Genomic DNA, 24,021 nt, shown 5'->3' with positions numbered 1-24,021 from the left:
GCGCGGTATGTGCGCGTGCTGTGAGAACTAGTGCACACGTTGCATGTGCATGCCGCGTGCTTGTGTTGTGTGAGGGTCAGTGTGCCCCTCGCTTGTGCACGCGGTGCGCGTGCGCGGCGTGAGAAACGGTGCGCACTTCGCACGTGCACGCCGAGTGCGCAAGCTGTGTGAGAAGGACGCGTGCGCGTGCGGACGCGCGCGGGTCCGGTGCGGCGCGGCGGCTGGGGCAGTGCGTCTGTGTGGTTCGCGCGTCCCTATGGAGCGCGGCGGTGGTTGCGGGGCTGGAGCGGGGACCGAGGGGGCTGCGCGGGGATCCCCTCTCCCTGGGAAGATGGCCGAGTCGGGTGCGGTGCGGACCTCGCCGCCCAACCACCGGCCTTCAGGTAGGGCCCCTGGGGTGCGGCGGACGCGTGGGGGCTTTCAGGTCCCCCCAGGGGCGGGGCGGACCCGCCGTGGGCCGCGCAGGGTAGCGGCTCTGGAGCGCGCGGGGCGGGGACGCAGCGCGGTGCTGGGCTAAACGCCCTTCCCCCGGCTCCAGGTCGACTGGGTGCGGTACCCAGGGCCGCGTCGCTCGAGGTGCCAGTGGCAGGGTCCCCTCTCAGGTGGCCTGAGTGAGTGAGTGAGTGCACTCGGGGGTGGCTTAAGGTGGGTGGCAAGTATGTTTGCTGTGGGAAGCCTGGATGCCTCGCAGAGCAGCCGGCGTGGGGGGCGGGGGGCACTGGGGCAGGCCGAGCGGGCTCCGGGGGGTCTCCGGGGCCTGCGCGCCCGCCCACTGTGCGTCTTGGGAAATGCGCGCGAGCGGCAGCTGCAGCCCGCCGCGAAGGTGGCCGGCTTTCGTGCTTCGCGGCATCCCGGGGGCAGAACCGGTACGTCACCCACCGGCAGGCGGCGAACGGAGCGCGAGCCCCAGGCCGGTTTCCCCTGGCACCCGCGGGCGCTCCCGCAGGCCTCGGGTGCGTTGCCCAGGGGTCTGGTGGGGCCGCAGGCCCCCTCAAGTGGCAGTGCGACCACTGCATCTCCCAGCCCGCGAGGCTGCAACTGCTAGGAGCTGTGGACGGCTGGTCTCCGGACTGGCTGCCCCAAAATGAGCGAAGCAGGGGGAGATTTTGAGGACATTTGGTAGAATTTTAGATAAGCAGGTCTCATGTCTTCTGACGTTCTTTGAAGTGGTTGCAGGTAGTGCGGGGGTGTAAGCAACGTGGAAACCGATTTCATGCTGTTTTTTCCTGGCAACACCTTTTTTTTTTTTTAAGTTAATGTGACCTATTTTTAAAACATCTTTTTTACTGTAGTAGAACATGCATACCACAAAAGCGCACAGATAGTAAGTATGTGGCTAGAAGAATTATCACATAGTGAAGATATGAGTATTTTTTATGAGGTGAACCAAGGAAGGCAAAGAAGTCAAGGGAAATGTTCTTTAGTCACTTAAAACATGCTTTTCATGGTGGGTGGGAGATATTTTCTGATTGGGCCTTCATTTGCATCATTCACAGAAGGTGGTGGCTTAAATCTTCCCCAATTTGCATTTTCAACATGCATTTTTTAAAGGCAGAATTTAACAAATATCACAGGTTAGTGTTATAAATACTATAAATATGTATACTTCTGTTTTCATCCTTTTTGCTTAATTTGAGAAACTCAGATGTGTCTGCTAGGGAAGCACCCACAACCCACCAACCCACCTACCCATCAGAATCAGCCTTGGGGGAGGGAGACCTAGTGGAAGAAAATATTGGAAAGGTTGTGGAAGCTCACAGTTTAAATTGGGAATTTAAATAATAGGTTATTTCCATGTTTTAAAGGCACGGAAATGCTATGGTTGTGCTTGCAATTTATCTGTGGGATTTAAATTTTTTGAAGGAACTTAGTAAGGAGGCATTCTTACTAAGTTCTAGTAGGAAACTTTATTATAGAACTATTTTAATGCACTCTCTACTGATATTAAGATTAGCTTAAAGCTGTTTCCCTTTATTTGGAATTGGAACCATGGAGAAAAGACGTGTGAAGGTTTAAAATATTACACTTACATGTATTACGGTGGTTGTGGAAAAATTGTGGAGTGTATCATTTAGGTACCAGGTAGTACGATGGTTTGCTCTTTCGAAGGCTTGGTGAGGCTAGGTACTTAGAAAAATAATGTCATCCTCAGAAAAATCTTGATTGTTGAGGTTTTATTATAATCCATCCTGGATACAGATCATTCTTGGTTGCCCGGAGGCCTCATCATTTGGGATCCATTCCTAATGAGAGTCAACCTGCACATTTGGGGGTTATGAGTTGGTGAGTGGTTTTCCTAGGAGCTGTTGTAGAAGGTGGCACAGGAATACCTCTGGTTGTTTCTTTCAATGATAGGTTCTTCCAAAATTGAAATCCTATGTGTGTTCCCATTATCCAGCAGTGATGCTTTCTTTCTTTCCTTTTGTTTACTGCCAGGATGAAAGTCACCAAATAAACGGTTCCTTCTAGTTGCTTGTGTTATATGTACCATATAACTAACGACGAGCAAGCGCCTGTTGCTTGGATCTGCTTAAATACCTTTAGCCAGCAGATAGAATCACTGGATCTCAGCTGTCAGACTGCTTCAGTGTCACACAGGGTCTGTGCTTCGCTCAGCCTGAACTGCCCCCCCCCCTTTTCTCTTTTCCCTTTCCAGGATTCACCTTCTCTAGGCTCCTCTCCCTGAGAATTAAGGAACTTCCTCTTGTCTGTGCCTGCAGCATCTCCAGTGAAGCACTCTTATTCTGCCTGTGTTACATTAACCTTCCAGTTCCTCTCAGCAGATGTTCTTTGAGTGCCCACTGTAAGCAGGACCTGGTGCTGGTGGCTTCTGCCGTTGCTGAAGCTAAGGAGATTGAGTTCCAGAATGCCTGGGTGTGAATGCCACCTTGCCACTTTCCTGCGGTCTCAACTCAGGGAAGTCATTTGACATCTTTAGCTTCAGTTTTCTCATCTTTAAAATGGACTTAACAATACCTCTATGGGGAGATAGAAGCAGTGCTCTGAGGACGAAGGAACTAGTATCTGTAAAGCAGTGCCTGACACACGTACGTACTCAAGCTAGTTAGCAGTTATTTCCCATTATATCATTGCTTGAGAGCAAGGCCCGGATCTAGGTTATAGGTGCCTCTTTCAGTGCCACCTGGTACAGAGGATGGCTGCATGGTCATGCTACCCCTTTTCAGAGTTTCTGCACGCAGTAGATCTATAACTGATGTTTAACAATTGCATTATGCTAGAAATAGCTATACTGGGTTGAGAGCTCAGTAAATATTCATGAGTTATATTAAAGAAGTGTGTTGGTGGGGTTTGTGATAGTGGATTTTTTTTTAAGATTTTATTTTTAAGTAATCTCTATACCCAACAGGGGCCTTGAACTCATAACCCCGAGATCAAGAGTCACATGCTCTACTGACTAAGCCAGCCAGGCGCCCCGTCATAGTGGAGTTACGGAGCATATTTTCTAAGGGCCCGTTGAGTTTTCTGGTGCATTTGATTGGTGAATATTGTTTATTGAGTTGAACTCGTTTGCCCACTGTTCCTTAATAAAGAGAGCATTGCTGTGAGGAAAGATGAGGTTCCTCATTGTCCTTCCACTTGCATATCTTCCATTTCCTGCCCTACATCGGGATAAAGTTAGGGTGCAGAACTCATCCACCTCTGAGGTCGGTCAATGAAGGCCTTAATCTCCTTTCCTGTCAGGAAGCATTTTTGCTTAAGAAGTTTTCCTCTTTTTAAAAGCCCCATGATTAGCAGAGCTCAGGTTGTGGCTTAAGCCAAAGGGAGACAGGTATGAGTGAGCTACACAGCTTTCAAGCAGTCATGCCACATGATCCTTTGGAATGGCAGAGTCTGTCCCCAGGGTAAACAGCTCCTAGCTGGCACTGGGTTCATTCGCTATCTGAAAATACCTGATTTTCCTCTTTTTGAAAAAAATTTTTTAAAAAATGTTTCATTTATTTTTGAGAGATCGTGAGCAGAAGCTGGGGAGGGACAGAGAGAGGGGAACGGAAGATCTGAAGCGGGCTCTCAGCTGATAGCAGCAAGCCCCATGCGGGGCTTGAACTCACAAACTGTGACATCATGACCTGAGAAGATGTCGGATGTTCAACCAGCTGAACCCCCCAGCTGCCCCTGCTTTTCCTTTTAATCCCAAATAGGCTGGCATCTTTCAGCCCCATACAACCCTATGGAATGCTTCTTGGTCTTTTGTCATTTACACCCTCTTCATTTTATCCTCCTCTTTACTATGCAGTAATAACTTCAGTGAGACAACATTAATATACTATACATTCACCCATTTAAAATGCACAATTTGGGGCACCTGGGTGGCTCAGTCCATTAGGCATCCAACTTTAGCTCAGGTCACGATCTTACAGTTCCTGAGTTCAAGGCCCTCGTCCGGCTCTGTGCTGACAGCTCGGAGCCTGGAGCCTGTTTCGGATTCTGTCTCCTTCTCTCTCTGCCCCTCCCCTGCTTGCACTCTGTCTGCCTGTCTCTCTCTCTCTCTCTCCCTCCCAAAAATAAATAAACATTAAAAAAAATTAAAATGCACAATTCACTGGTTTTCAGTATTTTCACAAAGTTGTGCACCCATTACCACAATCAATTTTAGAACATTTTCATCATTCCGCAGAGAAGCCCCATAACAATTAGCAGTCATTCCATATTATCCCTTGCCACCTGCTTCCTAAGCACTGGCAGCCACCCATCTACCCTGTCTCTGTAGAGACCTCTAGGGTTCTGCCGTGGTGGTCTTCAGCCTTTGGAGCATACATATGTTCTTGCCCAGCAGTTCATGGGTAGGTCTTCATGTATCAGAGTTTTAGAAATCATTATTCTGTACCCTCCATCTTTCAGGTGTCCAATACTTGATTTCACCACAAAGCCTTGCCTTTTGGCATTCTATGCATTCTACTTCCCGGGGCCTGAAAGGCAGCAGAACCTGTATGTAGCCTCCCAGACAGCCTGCAGTTACACACTGCGCATACGTGTGTTCATTTTAGCTCCTCAGATGGTAACAGCTGGCAATTGTTGAGCAACTTCTGTGCCAAGCACCATTATAAGCACTTGTCATACCTTATTTTACTTTATTCCTCACATCCACTCTTTATACTTTTGTTTCCTGTTTTTTTTATCCTCATTTTAGAGATGTTTAAATTCTCTATTGGTATGTAACAAACCGCTCCAAACTTACTATTTCTCATGATTCTGGAGGTTAGTTGGACTCATTTGAGTGGTTCTGTTCTGTGTGGCGTCAGCGGGAGTCACAGTCAGCTGCGAGTTCGCTTGGGCTTGAAGTGTCCAACATGGTCTGTCATGGGCCAGGTGTCTAATCACAGGGAGTCTTTCCTGGACTTCTCACAGCAAAGCAGCTGTGTTTCAAGAGTGAGGAAGCAGAAGTTGCCAGTTGTCTTAAGGCCTGGGCTTGAAAGTCCCAGAATGTCCCTTTTGCTGCATCCAGTGGTTAAAGCAAGTCACAAGGCCAGCCCAGATTGAAGGGGAGGGGAAATAGACTCTACTTCTTGATGTGAGGAGTGGCAAGCGCCTACTGGTAGAGGAGGAATCTCCATTTTTGGAGATTCTCTACTGCAACAGGTAAGTACTTTGAATGTAAGAGAGGTTAAGTAATTTGCTCAAGGTCATATGGTAAGTGGCAAGCCACTATGTTTGACTCCAGAATTAAGTATTCTTAACCTTCATGCCATTGTGCCTTTCCAGATAGATTATAACAAACTCCTTTAGCACGTGGACCGTGCCTCTCACATCTTCTGCACCCCTCTTGAGATCTACCTCAGTGCTATTGGTCCATATTTTTTTAAGGCTTTTGTGTGCCTTTTCCTTGGTACACAAGTTTTCTCCCCAGTGGTAATGAGAACCCACATTTCTTAGAATTTTAGTAAAAATTTTATTAGTTAAAATGCTTAGAGGAGGAGAGGTTCCATTTAACAGGATTTCTAGTTCCCCAGGTATTAACTCCCCACTCTTCCTGTGCCGGCCTTTATTGTAGGGCTCTGGAATATCTCCTTAGTATACTTCTATTTGGACACTGTTGGGTGTTACTTAGGATTGCAGTTCTTTGGTCATCACTCTGGAAGGCCCATGGAAGATTCTCTTATACTCTAAGCCAGTGTATCTCTAACTAATTTTGGCAACCAGTTTGGTTGGGTTTTTTTTTTCCTAATTTCCAATCTGTTATTGACTAATATCTTGGTAAAATACAATAAAAAAGATTTACTAGAAAAATTAAAAAAAAAACATGGAAAATACAACTCCTGATTTTTAATATTAGATTAGATATTAGATTCCAAGACGTCAGTGGATATTAGATTACACTGTCACATTGCTCTAAATGTGTCTAAATGCATGCTCTCAATTTATGTCCTTATTGTGAGTGATGACAAACAGTAGGAAGACTGGCACCGGTCCACAGGCCATGCTCAGTAGCTCTGCCCTGGGCCAGCATTTCCTAAAGGGTATGGTACACAAGAGGATTTTAGGTTACTTGTGGATAAATTTATCTTTTCAATTTTAGGCTAATAGTTCTGTGGATTTTAAAAACTTTATTGTAAAAATGCAACTAGTACATCAAACTCTAATCAAACTGTAATTTCATGAATATTTTCAGAATGAGTAGAAAATGAAAACTTATTTTAAAGAAAAATACTAAGTAGTATAGGTTGATGCTGGTTAATACAAATAGAATGCTAGCCACACATGTAATCCTAAATTTTCTAATAGCTACATTTAAACAAGTAAAAATAAACAGGTGAAATTAATATAAAACAATTTATTTAACCCAGTATAACCAAAATATGATCATTTCAACATGTAATTAATATAAAGAATTATTAATAAGAAATTTCACAATCTGTTCTTTGCACTGAGTCTTCCAAAACCAGTCTATATTATGTACTTCCAGGACATCTTCATTTGAACTAGTCACATTTCAAGTGCTCAGTAAGCAACTTTGGTTCGTTGCTAGCATATTAGACAGCAGTCACTGATGTCGAACATTTCCATCATGGCAGAAAGTTCTTTTGGTCTAGGAATGAGACCACAGTCCCATAGGGCATGGCGGTATTGAGTGCTGTGGAGGGTGGTATGAAGAGCAGAATATGTGCTGTGGTATTCAGTCCAGCAGGGGAGGGCTTGGTGGAAATGGAAAGATAATTTGATACAAATGGTCTCCCCTACAATGAGGCCAAACAGGCTTGATCCCCAGGCTCTTGAAGGAAGAAGTTGCTTTTGCATTCCCCAGTGTGGGCAAGATTGTCGTCATGGGGACTTGACAGGCTGTGGAAAGAGGGTAAGCTTGACTTTATGGTAATTGTTGAGCTGTTATCCATGGAAAGCGTGGTATAATATTGATAGAAAGGTGGGAGGAGACAGCAGTGTTAACCGGCTCAGGGTCTCCGAGGTTCAGTGCTGGGGTCAAGTGGGGAATCCTCTCTGCTGGGTGGGATTTGCTGAGCTGCATTGGGATGGGTTCTGTGAGGTCAGATCTGGTCATTTCCCCCCAGAGTTGGTATTGTACCTTCCTAGCACTTGTTTACAGAAACTGTTGATGAGCAACAAGTTCCTGCTGGTTCACAGGACAGACTCTGGGCACCACATTTTTGGGTAGTTCCAGTGAATTCTTGGGCTGGTCCCACCTCCTGTGTCCTGGGTTTGATTATGTGAGAAAGCTGGCACTGATTATAAAGGGACTTAGTTGGGCAGAGCCAGTTAGCCAGCATTCACTTGCAGGGCCTGTGGGACAAGTCCTTGCCCAGGCTGAGTTGTCTTTCTCCTGAGCAGTTGGTCTTTGTCTACCTTTGACACCAAGTCTTTAAGAATTAACTATTAGCTTAGCAAGTCTACCAGCGTGGAACCCCAGTTGCTGTGGTAGGTATATTGGATAAGCTTCCTTCTTGTTTTTTTTAAAATGTTTATTATTTTGAGGTGGGGGGGGGGGGGGGGGCGGGGGCGGAGAGAACATGTGAGCAGAGGAGGGACAGAGAGAAGGAGAGAGAGAATCCCAAGCAGGCTACACACTGTCAACACAGAGCCCTATGTAACTTTCTTCTTAGCTCCATTTTTCTATCTTTACTCTTGTTTTTCTTTTTCTCACTCACTTTTTATATTTATTTCTGCTCTATTTTATATAAGCAGAAGGAGAAAGAGAAAGAGGGCATAAATGAATACCTGAAATTAATAAGTACAGAGCAGGAAATGCCCCTGTAGCTTGTGTCTTTTACCAGGCACCTAAAGCCCTTAATTAAGCAGTGCTTTGTACCCGTTTCACAACAGCACCTTAATATGTGCCCTTAACTTGAAACAACCATCTGAATTGTAAACTAGACAAAACAGGATTCTCTTGGACTTATTTTTTACCCCCTACCCCCAAGATTCCTGTCCTCTTTCATGAGCACCCAGGCATGCATTCTGCTTGCTAGAAGGAACCATCCTTGTGCATGGGAGTAGTGTGAGTTTTTGCTCTTTTCTATCTTAATTGTGTGTGTTGGGTTCTCTTGAGCCCCAGTGAAGGGTGACAGTTGGTGGTGAAATATTATGACAGCCTTCAGTAGAAGCTTTACTTCCACTTGGATAATTACCAATTATCCCCCCAGTGGAGGTATGTGTCATGAACAAAATTTAGGTGATCATTTTCATTAGTTAGGTAACCAATATTATTTAAGCTGTTTTAGTTACATCCTCAGACTAAAAACTCTCTTTACAAAACTACTGATTCTGATTGCAGTCTTATTACTGCAAAACATGTCTCTGCTCTCCTCTTTTTCCCTTCTCACCCACCTAAATTTCTATTTCATTTGATTTTGTTTTTGTCAGTCATGAATTATTTCTAAAGAATAATTGCTGCTTATTAATGGTCCATTAATTTCCACATATTCCTAATCTTCTGGAATGAGATTAGCTCTTTGTATAGAAGAACAGTTAAGAGAGCAGAATGTGGACTGTTTCACTGTACCCTGTTAGCTTTCATTTTTCTTCGTTATTTTTTTACTTCCTCTCAGTTTTGACTGAAGGACCTTTGATTGGTGCCTTTCTACTAAGGAGTGCTGAATGTCCTTTTTGATACCTAATTTCATCTTCATTAGTTAAAAATTAAAAGGATTCTTTCCACTTTGGTGTGTAAAGATGATTTCAGCGTGAATACCTCTTATAATCAGACCAATTCAGCAGGAGATACCATGCATGAGGACCAGCGCTGTCTAATAGAAGTTTCCGGGAGGATGGAAATGTTCTATGTCTGTTCCATATGGTAGCCACCAGTCATCATGTGGCTGTGGAGCCCTGAGGAACTGAGTTTTTAATTGTATTTGATTTTAGATAATTTAAATTTAATACATTTCTTAAGTTTAATTTATTTATTTTGAGAGAGAGAGGAGCATGAGCAGAGGAGGGACAGAGAGAGAAGAGAGAGACAATTCCAAGCAGGTTCCACACTGTCAGTGCAGAGCCCAGTGTGGGGCCCAGTCTTCCGAACCTTGAGATCATGACCTGAGCCGAAATCAAGAGTCAGACATGCAACTTACAGAGCTACCCAGGCACCCTTTTAATTTAAATTTAAATAGACACACATGGTAGTGACTCTTGAATTGGACTGTACAGTTAACAAACTGTTGACTAACCTTGCCAGATTAGGATCAGAAATTAGGAATAAGTTTTAGGCCTCAAACAAGTTAATTCAAACCCATCTATTCTTGGTTTCTCCTCTACAAGTTCTGATATTTGGCCCTTGTCATTCAGCCACTCTCAGATGTGCACAGGCCATCAAGAACAGAACCCAGCAGTTATCTCTGTTGTTCATATCAGATCTGTAGGTCCTTGATGGAATCTACTAGCCAAGACTTATGTCTGGCTCCTGGTGGCCCTGGGGTGTCCATGGTCAGCCAACTCCTCTCTGTCCCTGCCTCAGTTTTGGTTGCACAATTTGGTTGGAGGATAAATTGGATTGACTCACAAGGCATTACCAAACCATTTGATGAAACCATTAGCTGCACAGGATTTGGTTGGGCTGTGGGGAGAACTTTTCTAGTGACAGATTGGCAGAGACTGAAACTATTAGCCTAGGCCAGAGAACCCTGTGGTGGAAGGTAAGGTTGGTGAGGGCATTTGGAGGGCATTGGGCACCACAGCCAAATGAGTCATGTTCCCTCTTCTTTAGGACATACTCACCAAAGCAGATAAGCCTCAGCTCTCTCATTCCAGCTTGTTGTTTACAAACCGTGGCCTCAGGTGTGGGCCCATGAGAAGACCTTAGTTGCTTGTCTGTGAGATGGTACGCTAGGAAATCCGACTGGTGCTTTCCAACTCTTGAGCTACTGTGATCCTCCACTGCTGGATCAGGAGGGAGGGGGTAGGGTAGTTTGGTTTTCACCCTTGTGTTATGAGGATCACCAGTCAAAAAGGCTTAGAGCCAACAGACTTACCAGCCTTCTCCTTTCCCTCCTCCATTACAACCAGGTAGGGAGTTCTGCCTCCTTCATCTCTTATGATCCCATTCCTATTGTCTGGGTCAAACCTGTCATCTGGGGCCTGACCATTATTACAAGAGCCTTGGGGGCGGGGGGTCTCTGTTCCTCTATCCAGGTCATCATCCTGTCATGGATCTATCTTGTGTCTCTCTTACTTAACTTCCTCTGACATCTGCCTAGCGTGTGTACAGTCCAAACTGCTGATAGGGTTTCCCAGACATGTTGGGATGGGGCTCCCACTTATCACTCCAGCCCTTCTCTCTGGCCAGTGACCACCTGCAGCTTGTAGTATCCAGCACACTCTATACACGCTTGCTCCTCCCTGCCCATGGGCATGCTCTTCCAGTGCCCAGAATTCCCTTCCTCTCTCTATCTGCCATTCATCCTTGAGTATTTGGCCCACACCTCACCTCTTCCCTGAAGCCTTCTCTGACTACACACTTTTGGTGGATTTTTCTTTTCCATTGCCATTACATTCTTGACAATGCTAATGCAGGTGAATCAGATCACATGCAAATAAACTTGGGACTGGCATTTGGAAACTAAAGTACATACATCTTAAGCATACAGTGTGATGAATGTTTGCTTATGCACCTGTGTAACCACCCAAATCAAAAAACAATATTTCCAGCACCCAGAAAGCTTCTTCCCGCGTCTTCCTAGGCATTAGCACCCCCCCCCAGAGGTAACCATTGTTCTCACCTCTTTTCACTGTAGTTTAGTTTTCTTGTTTTTGAACTTTATTAAAATGGATTCATGTAGCATGTCCATTTTTATTGTGGCAAAATATACATAACATAAAACTCACTATTTTAGCAGTTTTTTAATTTGCTTAAGATTTTTTTAATGTTTATTTCTGAGAGAGAGAAAACAGAACGGGAGTGGGGGAGGGGCAGAGAGAGAGGATGACACAGAATCCGAAGCAGGCTCCAGTCTCTGAGCTGTCAGCACAGAGCCCGATGTGGGGCTTGAACTCAGAAACCATCAGATCATGACCTGAACCGAAGTCAGTGCTCAACTGACTCAGCCACTCAGGCACCCCAAGTTGTTTTTTTTTTTAATTCAAATTTGAGTTAGTTAACCTACAATGTAGTCTCGGCTTCAGGAGTAGAACCCAGTGATTCATCCCTTACATATGATATCCAGTGCTCATCACAACAAGTGCCCTCCTTAATGCCCATCACCCATTGAACCCATCCCCCCACTTCCCCTCCAGGAACCCTCAGTTTACTCTCTGTATTTAAGAATCTGCTATGGTTTGCTTCCCTCTCTTTTTTATCTTATTTTTCCTTCCCTTCCCCTATGGTCATCTGTTAAGTTTCTTAAATTCCACCTATGAGTGAAATCATATGATTTCTGTCTTTCTCTGACTGATTTCACTTAGCATAATACCCTCCAGTTCCATCCACGTTGTTGTTGTAAATGGCAAGATTTCATTCTTTTTCATCGCCATTGTGTATATATACCACATCTTCTTTATCCATTCATCAGTTGATGGACATTTGGGCTCTTCCCATGATTTGGCTATTGTTGATAACCGCTGTATTTTAGCAGTTTTTATGTTCATTGGCATTAAGGATATTCACATTGTTGTGCACCCATCACTGCCATCCATCTCCAGGAACTTTTCATCAAGTATATACTTTTTTGTGTCTGTTTTTTTTTTCACTCAGTGTTATAAGATTCACCCGTGTTGTAGATATCAGCAGTTTATTTCTTTTTATTTCTGAGTAGTATTCCATAGTGTGACTGTACTATAGTTTGTTTTGTCCTTTCTCTTGTTAATGGACAGTCGGGCTTTTTCCAGCTTTTTATTCTTTTGACTAAAACTACTGTGAACCTACCGGTACCCATCTCTTGGTGCCCATACAAATGCATTTCTTTTAATTTTTTGTTTAACATTTATTTATTTTTGAGAGACAGAGGCAGAGCATGAGCAGGGGAGGGGGAGAGAGAGACACACACAGAATCCAAAGGAGGCTCCAGGCTCTGAGCTCTTTGTTAGCATAGAGCCCGACATGGGGCCTGAACTCACAAACCGCAAGACCATGACCTGAGCTGAAGTCAGACGTTCAACCGACTGAGCCACCCAGGCACCCCCATACAAATGCATTTCTATTGCTTATATACCTAGGAGTAGAATTGCTGGGTCGTAAGGTAGGCATATGTTCAGCTTTAGCAGACAGTGCCAAATTGTTTTCCAAACAGTTGGAAGTAGTTTCCTATTGTGGTTATAACAATTTATCACAAATGTAATGGCTTGTAGAAACATGAATTTATTATCTTATAATTCTGGAAGTCAGAAGTCCTAAAATATGTGTCACTAGAACCTTTCTGGAGGCTTCAGGGCAAGAACCCATTTCCTTGCCTTCTACAGCTTCTAGAAGCTGTCTGCATTCTTTGGCTTGTGACTCCTTCCTCTGTCATCAGGGCCAGCAGCATAGCATCTTCCAATATCCCTCTCCAACTTCTGGTTCCATTGTCACATTTCCTCTCTCTCACCTTCACTCTCCTGCCTCCCTTGTGATTGCACTGGACCCACCTGGAAAATCCTGGCTAATCTCTCCATCTCCAGAGCCTTAACCTAATCACATCTGCAAAGGCCTATTTGTTAAATAAGGCAACATTTTCACAGATTCCAGGGATTAGAAGTGGACACCTCAACAGGGATGAGGGGGAGGGCATTTTTCTGCCTACATGGTAGAATGGTACATGGGTGTACTATTTTACATTCCCATCAGTAAAGCATGATCCTCCACATCTTTGTCAGCACTTGGTATTGCCAGTCTTTTTAATTTTAGCCATTCTGGTTTGAATGTGGGGTACATCCACAGCTACCACCTCCAGGCAGTGTGTCCTCCTTTGCTCTGGTACAGCTTTCTTGCAGCTTATCCATATTTAAATATTTGTTTACGTGCTTCTGTCTTGGCCAAACCACACATCCTTCATGAGGCAGGTAGTAGCTGGTTCAATAAATCCTCCTTGGATGATAAATGACAGAGGGCATTTTTCAACAGAAGTGAGCAGAGCTAAAGATGTAAATGAAAGCCTGCGCATATAGTCCCATCTCTGGCTTGAAGTAGGGTTTCTCCCAAATGAAAAATAGGACCGGAGCAAAGAACCTGGTTTCTAGCTTCTGCATGCTGTTGTCTTTCCCAAGATAGTTAATCTATAAGTCAGTAATGCTCTAGAAGGAGACATATGTAGACTTCAACTCCTGAGGGCGTTGGTTGGACATGACTTCACCTTATATGTAAATGAGAGGAGAGTGCAGTTCTGGCAGGCAGGCTTCTGGAGAGTCTGATCTTGGACCTTTTACAGCATCTGAAGTTTTTTCCTTTTCCCTAGATTCTGCTCCAGTATAGCAACACACTGCAGCTTCTGGCTTGCAGAAGGAAGGACTAGAAGGTGAGTAGGGTTTCTCGATTGCAAGGAATGTAGCGTGTGTAGACTTAAACCCACTTTGAAGACTTGAGGCTGGAATTTCTGAGGAAGGTGAAGCCAGAGTAGAAAAGAATTTCGAATTCCCCCAGACACAGAGTGGTGGGCGCAAATGTCTTGGCACTAGAGAGAGAAACCTGGAAGAAGGAATTAGTATTAGACAAAAGGCAGACAGGATTGTGGCTTTCTTTAGGAACATCCTGATGTGAGTAACCACTTTCTGTGTTCTAGTTTGTTCCCTAGTCTACTTTGCTGGGCAAAACACCTGGTTTCATGAGGGCTATAAGGTTTCAAGGCCTCAATCTTATCTTTCCAGGCCACTGAGGTGTTGGCAGAATTCCTGCAGCTTGGCATTACTTTGACCCTCTGGGGTGTGGCATGTGTGAGAGAAACCTTGCCATCCCATGTGGCAGAGGACTTCTTTGGCCCTGAAGAGAAAACTTCTCTGTTCGACAAGACCTGGATGGTCAGTATTTATTTAGATCATAAAGGAGTTGGTCTTTTGAGAAAAATACTAGCTCAGTGTCCGAGTTACTATGTTGGGCTTATGCTGGGGTTATTGGTCCCTATTTAGACATGCTGACAATGTTACAGCTTTAGTGATTTGAGTAAGTACACACGTGATTCACAGGCTGATCTGCAGACAAGCCAGCTGTGGCAGAATGGAGGCATGCCTGGGCCTTGGGTGATGTGGCCGACACACACACCAGGAGGGTTGGGATAGGCTCAACAGGGCTGTGCCTATGTTTATAGTGTTCCAATGACTTCCTGGATGTTCTCTCTTTTCTACCTGGTGTATTCAAGTTGTGGAGAAGTCATATGTCTGTATTCCTGGCTTTTTGGAATTCTCCTTGTGGACTCCAGGTCTGGAGGGGATCTTGAGGGAGAATGTGGGGTGCTGCCGCCTGTAAGCAGGTGCATGTTAACTTTTTCTAGGACAGACAGTGGATCTTTGCTCCACATTCTCTGAGGCTGGCAGGGCACCCTTTACTTCCTAGGTCAAGAAGTCCTTTATGTTCATACAAGGCATCTCTCCTCTAAATGCCTCCCCTCTTGCTGTGTCCTTTGTGGACAGGCAGAACAACCACACAGCATCATTTTGACAAAACTTTCCAGTCTCCATAAAGAGACCTGGGACCTTCTGTGGGGCCCAGTTCCTTAACCTTCTTGACATGACTTTTTGTTTGGTGTTTACTCCTGTGGCATTGGTGTTTTCCTTCTCTCTTTGTACAAATTACTCGTAGAGTAGCCTTTTCACCTCTTTATTCAGTTAAGAATTTACTGATGAGATACCACCTCACACCTGTTAGGATGGCCATTGTCAAAAAAAAAAAAAAAGACAAGTGCTGGTGAGAATGGAGAAATTGGAACACTTGTGCAGTGTTAATGGGAATGCAAAATGGTGCAGCTGTTATGAAAAACAGTATGAAGATTCCTCAAAAAAGTAAAATTAGAACTACACCATATGATCCAGCAATCCCACTTCTGGGTATTTATCCGAAAGAATTAAAATCAGGATCTTAGGGATATTAACACTGTTCACTGTGTAGAAGCAACCTAAATGTCTATGGGCAAATGAATGGATAAAGAAAATGTGGTATATATATATACAATGGAATATTATCTAGCCTTAAAAAAGAAGAAAATTCTGCAATATGTGACAACATGGATGGACCTTTGATGACATTATGAAATAAGCCAGTCTTGGAAAGGCAAATACTATATGATTCCAGATATATGAAATATCTAAGATAGACAAATTCATAGAATCAAAGAGTAGATTGGTATTTCCCAGGAGCTGGGGGCCGCAGGAAATGGGGAGTTACTAATCAATGGACACAAAGTTGCAGTTAAACAAGATGAATAAATTCTAGAGATCTGCTGTACAACATTGTACCCAGAGTCAGCAATATTATATTGTACATTTAAAAGTATATTGAGAATGTAGATCTCATGTTAAGTGTTCTTACCACAATAAAATTTAAAAAATAAAAAAATTTAAAAAGAATTTACCGTGTAAGACCTTAATCTGATCAGTTCCTGGTTTGGCCATTAACTATGCGGACGTGGGCTGGTTTCTTGGTCTATTCTTAGCCTCACTTTCTTTACTTATAAGATGGCGATCATAACAGAAATTCCTCATGGGATTGACAGGAGGATTATACTGAGGTAGTGCATGGAAAGTGCTTAGCACAGTGTTGCATAGATAGTGCTCCATGAGGTAAGTGATAATGGTTATCATCATCTTCGCCTCAAATATAAGACCCCAGACCTTATGTCTGTGAATATAAAAAGTATATTTTGGGGGCACCTTGCTGGCTCATTTGGTACAAGCATGCAACTTTTGATCTCGGGGTTGTAAGTTCAAGCCCCATGTTGGGTGTAGAGGTTACTTAAAATTTAAATCACACACACACACACACACACACACACACACACACATATATGGCATACATTTATATCACTGTACTTATGTTGATGTATTTATATACTGGCTTTGCCTTCCAAGGAACTAATTACCTAGTGAGATAGGCTTTCTGTAACTTAATATAACCCAGGTCTAACACTGAAAAGTACCATAAATGGAAATACAAAAGTGGACCATGAGGCCGTAGATGAGCAGTTAATTTTGGCAGAGGACCTGGGGACAGTCTTTGTGCCTATGTAAGTTTTCACAGTCCCTTAAGTGTCCTGTGGTTAGCAGGACAACCCTGCCAGGTACTCAGCAAATTGTTACTGGAGACCTGTCTTTGGCCATGCTTTCCAGTTTCTGCATAGGAATGGTGGTTCTTTTTCTCCCACTCAGAGCTCAATTTACATATTGAAATTCTTGAGGGATACAGTTGTGTCCTATTCAAGAGCCTGTTCAGCCAGTGGCATTTCTTTTCCTCTTCCTATAAATATGTCAGAGATTCATCCTAGGTCCAGTTTCTCATTGTACTGGGTGAAGTTACCCTTTTCAGTTTGTGTAGTTAGTGTTTTTCCACATGAGACACAGAACAGAGGAAAATTCTTATTTTTTGTCCTCTACCCTTCTTTGACACCCACTGCTAGATATTTTGCTTCACAAATTGGCCCAGAGCTCAAGAGATCATTCAGTTTTCCGGAACTGTGGAACCTGTATGTGGCTTTTGGCAAGATAAGAGAGTTGAGTGGCCTACTATAGGTTTGCAAGTTTAGGTTTAAAATTTATATGTATGTATTTATGTATGTATGTATTTTGAGAGAGAGAGCACAAGCAGGGGAGGGGCAGAGAGAGAGGGAGAGAGAGGATCCCAAGCAGGCTCCACACCATCAGCGCAGAGCCTGATGTGGGCCTTAAACTCAAGAACTATGAGATCATGACCTGAGTCACAAGCCAGAGTTGGATGCTTAACTGACTGAGCCACCCAGGCGCCCCTATAAGTTTAGGATTTTAGACTTTGTGCTGGCTAGTATGATAGCCAATTGCCACATGTGGCTATTTAAATTAATTAAAAATGAATAAAATTTAAAATTTAGCTCCTCAATTGCACTAGCCACATTTTAGGTACTCAGTAGCCCCATGTGCCTAATGGCTATTGTATTGGACAGCACAGATGCAGAACATTCCTTTCATTGCAGAAAGTTTCATGGGACAGCACTGGTTTAGGTTATCTTAAAGTTGTGGGCTGCTTAGTAGAGAAAGGAAAACATAGATGTTTATCCATGCTGTTATGGTTTTGATCCTTCTTCCAAATGACCCAAGTTGGATGTATAAGCATTACATGTAACTGCCAAATCAACTGAAACTTGACTAATGCACGTAAAATATTTTGACTTCAAATTTGTAATACAAAAAGGGTATTCACTTTCTGAAGTGTTTTTTGTACTGCCATATTACCCTGAAGCAGCTACCAAGTGTGGATTCTTAGGTGAGAGACCCCTGATTTTTTTAATTGTGGTAAAATATTACGTAACATAAGCTTTACCATTTTAACTATTTTATTTTTTTAAAGTTTATTTTTTTTTAAGTAATCTCTACATGGGGCTGAAATGACCCTGAGAGTAAAATGTACAATTCAGTGGCATTAAATGCATTCACAGTATTGTGTGACCATCACCACTGTCTTTTTCCAGAACTTTACATCATCCCAAACAAAAACTGTACCCATTAAACAGTAACTCCCCATTATGCCTTCCCCCTAATGCCTGGTAACCAATGTACAATTTTCTGTCTCTGTGTATTTGTCTGTTCTTGGTACCTCATGTAAGTGGAATCATACAGTATTTATCCTTTTGTGCCTGGCTTATTTCACTTAGCAAATGTCCTTAGGGTTCATCTATGTTGTGGCATATATGAGAATTTCATTTCTTTTTAAGGCTGAGTAATATTCCATTGTATGGATAGACCACATTTATCCATTCATCTGTTGATGGACACTTGGGTTGCTTCTACTTTTTGGCTCTTGTGAACAGTGCCGCTGTGAATGTGGGTGTCTAAGTATCTGCTTGAGTCCCTGCTTTGAGTTCTTTGGGATGCATACCCAGAAGTGGAATTGCTGGGTCATATGGTAGTTCTGTGTTTGGCTCTGATTTTTGGAAATAGTCTAAAAATTATTGAGATATAATTCATATAAAAAAAGTCACCCTTGTAAAGTGTACTTGTAAAGTGGCTTTTAGTGTATTCACAAGATTGTACAATCATCCCCAGTTGTCAGTGATTTTTTTTTTGTATTTTTTTAAAATGTGTTAATTTTTATTTTTTTTAATGTTTAGTTATTTTTGAGACAGAGAGAGACAGAGCACAAACGGGGGAGGGTCAGAGAGAGAGGGAGACACAGAATCTGAAACAGGCTCCAGGCTCTGAGCTGTCAGCACAGAGCCCGACGCGGGGCTCGAACTCACAAACCGCGAGATCATGACCTGAGCCGAAGTCGGACACTTAACCGACTGAGCCACCCAGGCTCCCCAAATGTGTTAATTTTTATTGAGAGAAAGGAGAAAGAAACCCAAGCAGGCTCGGCACTGCCAGTGCAGAGCCCAATGCTGGGCTCAATCTCACGAACTTTGAGATTATGACCTGAGCCTAAACCAAGAGTCAGATGCTTAACAGACTGAGCCACCCAGGTGCCCCTTGTCACTGGTTTTTATAGTCTCTTTGGAACCAGAGTTGGGGACAGAGACAGAATCTTTTTTTTTTTTTTTTAAATGTTCAGATTTGTTTATCTTGCCGAAGATTGTGTTACACTTCTTCTTTGTATATATATTTTTTTATTTTTTAATATATGAAATTTACTGTCAAATTGGTTTCCATACAACACCCAGTGCTCATCCCAAAAGGTGCCCTCCTCAATACCCATCACCCACCCTGCCCTCCCTCCCACCCCCCATCAACCCTCAGTTTGTTCTCAGTTTTTAACAGTCTCTTATGCTTTGGCTCAGAGACAGAATCTTGAAGGCAGGTTAGGTGGAAGGAAGGGAGCTTTCAGGATAAATATGAGACTCAAAAAAAAGAGGTTTATTATTTGCAGGTCATCTGGCTGGCTCAGTTGGTGGAGAATGCGACTCTTGATCCTCATGGTCATGAGTTCAAGTCCCACAGTGAGGGTAGAGATTACTTTAAAAAAAGTTATTTGTGGGGTGCCTGGGTGGCTCAGTCGGTTGAGCATACGACTTCAGCTCAGGTCATGATCTCGCAGTTTGTGAGTTCAAGCCCTGCATCGGGCTCTGTGCTGACAGCTCGGAGCCTGGAGCCTACTTCGGATTCTGTGTCTCTTTCTCTCTCTGCCCCTACCCCACTTGTGCTGTCTCTCTCTGTCTAGCAAAAATAAATAAAGGTAAAAAAAAAGATATTTGTACCAAATCCTTGGAATGCTGTGCAGTCTTTAGCAAGAATACTCTTGCTCACTATGAGGCTTTTAGACTGAAATTCAGAAAGGCTCCCCTGCTACCTGACATATTTTCAGCTACTTGTGAGGCCTTGTTTTATGGAACGGGATGTTGAATAACTTCACAAATGGGTCAGACTCCTCAGGAATGCTCTGGAAGCCGTGGCTTCTTTCTTTTTTATCACGCTTCTTATGTTTGCTTTGCCAGATATCTTTCCCTGTCTTGGAACTGGTTCTATTCCTTCTCTGGTTCTGATTCCAAATTACAAAACAATTTGGTTTCCAAACGTCAAACATATTGTTTACAATAAATACCTTCAATATGGATTCTTAGATTTCTGATTTCTCTGCTTTGCAGCAAATACTACAACTCATATACTTTTGTTATTACAGTAAACCCTTGAGCAACTCGGGGATTAGGGGCACCAACCCCCTGTGCCACTGAAAATCTGCATATAACTTGGACTCTCCCAAAATTTAACTACTAATAGCCTACTGCTGACCTGCAACCTTACTGATAAACCTACACAGTTGATTAAGACATATTTTGTGTTATATGTATTAATGTACTATATTCTTACAGTGAAGTAAGCTAGTGAAAAGAAAGTGCTATTAAGAAAATCATCAAGAGAAAATACATTTACTCTTTAGTGTACTCTATTTATTGACAGAAATCCTCATATGAGTGCACCTGCATAGTTCAAACCTGTGTTGTTCAGGGGTCAGCTGTGTATGCCATTCATTCATATCAGGGCGCTCTGATTTTTGCTCATTCTTGCCATGTAGTTGTGGTTTTAATATTTTATGCTTTGGGGATGGTTTTATTGTGGTCTTCTGATAATTGGCTAGCACTCTTTACTTTTTTTTATACTGTACAGTCCACCCATTCAAAGTGTATATAGTTCAGTGGGTTTTTTTAGCATATTCATAGAGTTGGGCAATGTACAACCAATACTGCAGTCAATTTTTGGACATTTTCATCACTCCAAAATGAAACCTCATACTTTAGCAGTCACTCACCCTTTCTTCTCAACACCCAGCCTTAGGCAACCCAGTCACTAATCTACTCTATCTCTACAGATTTGGGGCGAACTGTCTTACATCCTTGTTAACAGTGATTTTTTTATTTATTTTTTTTAGAGAGAGAAGGCGCAAGTGAGCGAGGGGCAGAGAGAGAAGCGGGGCCCATGCAGTGTGGGACTCTAACTCATGAACTGCGAGATCATGACCTTAGCCAATTTAGATGCTTAATTGACTGAGCCACCCAGGCACCCCAACAGTGATTTTTTTCCTCCCCTAAATTGTACTATAAGTCACTCACCCAACTTTCCCTCCATGTTGCATTCTTGTCATTTGCCTATTGTTTCTGTTTTATTTATTTATTTTTTTAACTCTTGTGATACTAGCAGGTTAGCTATAAATCTTCCTTAAACAGCTTTCAAAGTGAATTGGGCACAGCTGCAGGAATTAATCCAAAAACAGCAAGGATGAACAGATAGCTGCTGCTGAGCCCTGGAATGCATTCTGTACTCTGAAGCTAGCTTTCTTTTCACTGGCTGGGCTGCTGGGACCTCGAGAGCTAAGTCAGTGAGAGCCCCTGGACTGGAAGCTGCCCTAGGATTGATCCCTGATCCTGTGTAAGTTCCAGAACAGAAATCAAATGCAGTTTCTAATGTAAATTCAGTAACTTGCTTCTCTAACATAAACAGTATTTAGTAGTCCTTAATCATAGAGCAGCTTCAGAATCTGCAAATATCCGTCTCTACCGTGCCAATCACTGTTACTGGCAGTGACAAAAGATTGGTGCACTGGGGCATAAATAATTTTATTCACTTAGTATGTGTTTTTCTTGCTTTTGTAGTCAGTTGCCCTGGGATTTAATCCTGGTTCTGCTCCTTTTATTACCTAGGTGACCTTGAGCACTTCACCGTTTTTGGAAGACTCCTCTCCTCTGTGAAAGGGGAGATTAATAAATCTGACTGCATGAGGTTGTTGTGAGATTTCAATAAGATAACATGTGCAAAGCACTTAATACAGTGCCTAGCCAAGAGTGAAAGGTCAATAAATATTAGCTGGTATTAAGGGGCCATATTTTATTCTGTACCTGCTATATACAAGGCACCAGGTTAAGTTCTATAAGAAATAAACCAGAGTCTCATGAATGGAATTCAAGCCCTGTTGGTGTTACAGTTGTGCCTAGAGCTTGGCAGTTAATGCTGGGGAAGCAGAGGCTGGGTGACATCCACGTTTTACTTGTCTCTTGAGAACTATAAATTTTATTAAATAATTTTCATAAAACATGGTATCAGTTTAAACATCAACACAGGAGGGACACCTGGGTGGCAAAGTCAGTTAAGCATCTGACTCTTGATCTCAGCTCAGGTCATGATTTCACAGTTAGCAAATTTGAGCCCCGTTTCAGGTTCTGTGCTGATGGTGTAGAGCCTGCTTGGGATTCTACTTTTCTCTGACCTTCCCCCACTTGTGTTCTCTCTCTCTCTCTCTCTCTCTCTCTCTCTCTCTCTCTCTCAAAAATAAATAAGTAAACCTAAAAACAAAATCCACACAGGAAATACTTGGCTAAGGTTAGGTTTTTCCTGGGAATGGTAGATATTATAATTTCTTGTGGGAAAATTAAAACATTTTGTCATTTACTATTGGCCACTGGTAGCTGTACTCAAGACAAACCATCTTTGTCAAAACAAATAACCTTGACAAAAAACGGTAGTCACAATCCTACTTAATGAATCTCCTAATTGTTTTTGGTGTTAAAAAGACATCAATAGCGTTTATTCCCAGGCATATCTCTTATTCTGTTACATCTCCATATTGCTGCTGACAGAACGAGTATCAGCAGGCCGTTTCTGTGGAATTTTCTGAGCCATGTGAGAGAAGCACAGTGTACTCTTAGAACAAGATCTTTTCTGCCTTTCCTTGTGTTCTAGAGTCTACTTTGGTTGAAAGAAATAGAATAAACTTCTGTTTGGGGAGGAACTTTTCGTTTTTGTTTATTTCTTAAAATAGAAAATGGTAAGCATTCTGATGGTAGAGTCCTGTGTCTGTTTTAGCCTGAGAGAACCACTTTTGACCTGGTTCTGGATTATCAGAGTCAGTTGCAGTGTGGTACAGGCTAAAACCTTTTGACCCACTGGAGGTTAGGGCTAGGAGATGGGCTTTAGAGTGTCTACCAGAGGCATCTTTAGATACAGCCTCAGTCCCTTAACTCAGTGCTGTCTTGGGAAAATATCTTTTAGGACCTCACTTTCCCATCAGTAAAGTGGGATTACTTCTTGAAATTGTATTAAGAAATAGAAAAAAGTACAACTGAAGCAAACACCATGCTGCCTTTCATGGGTTAGACCTATTGAATAGTCTTTCTAGGCCTGGGAAAGAATGGTGAGTTTGCTCTGTGGCACCTTCAAATAAACACAGAGACCAGGCCAGTCAATTTCTTTTGGTCAATTAAACATCCCTCACAAAAGTGCGTGACACATATGGTGACACTCCTTTATCCCATCTGCCTCATGCTAAACTCAAGTCATCAACTGCAAGTGGTCTCATCGTCCTTCCAACACCAGGCTCCAGGCAGCCACTGCCATTCAGTCAAGTTCGGCAGAAGAGCTGGAGCCTGGTTGTCACCCCTGCCACATGTAGTGTGGGTGAGGTTGCTGACCTCTACTCCCACTCCTCCATGGCAGTGTCTGTAGAATGGCCTGTCTAAACATGAGCCTTCCTGAATCACAACCCTATAATACTCTTTATTCTGTTTCCACAACAGCTAGCCTTTTCTACTTGTCATGTGGGTTAGTCCTCATTTCCTTCTAGCTTCTATTTAAGCAATATCTCCTTTGGTGTGAAAATATCCCGAAGGCCTTTCTATTAACAGCCTTCACAAAGTCTAAGGATAGGTACTTAAATGAAGCTCTTCGTCCACTCTGAAAATGTTTATTGAGTGCCTGACATGTGCTAACCTATGATATATGATGGAGTCAACACAGTCCTTGGCTTTCCAGAGCTCAGTCTGGTAAAGATAAAAAGTGGACGGACTTCTTTTATTCTCCCCTGGCAAAGAGAGAACTAACCTCCTTTTACAGGGAGAAAGGCTGTGAGAGCTGTTTAGGTTTGTTAAACAGCTACCGCATGGTGCCTGGTTGGTTTTTAGCAGCATGCTGGTGACGGCATTGTTTAGGGACACTCTCTTACTGGCTGGCAGTGAGGCAGTCACACAGGAGCATGAGTGGTGGGGCAGG

The 24,021-nt window shown here is 43.0% G+C and overlaps 1 protein-coding gene across 3 annotated transcripts in view; it reads left to right on the top strand.

Annotated features, from left to right (window-relative positions):
- Window positions 1–256: 256 nt before the first annotated feature.
- MAP7D2 (MAP7 domain containing 2) overlaps window positions 257–24,021 on the top strand; it is a 112,435-nt gene continuing 88,670 nt past the window's right edge. For all 3 annotated transcript variants that reach the window (XM_042974968.1, XM_042974967.1, XM_042974966.1), the window contains exon 1: window positions 257–383. In XM_042974968.1, coding sequence (XP_042830902.1) covers window positions 257–383 — 127 coding nt within the window. The remainder of the gene's footprint in view (window positions 384–24,021) is intronic.

Source organism: Panthera tigris, chromosome X, assembly GCF_018350195.1.
Source record: "Panthera tigris isolate Pti1 chromosome X, P.tigris_Pti1_mat1.1, whole genome shotgun sequence".
NCBI lineage: Eukaryota > Metazoa > Chordata > Mammalia > Carnivora > Felidae > Panthera > Panthera tigris.
Note: the sequence above shows the minus strand (reverse complement) of the source record. Positions and strands in the feature narration are given on the sequence as shown.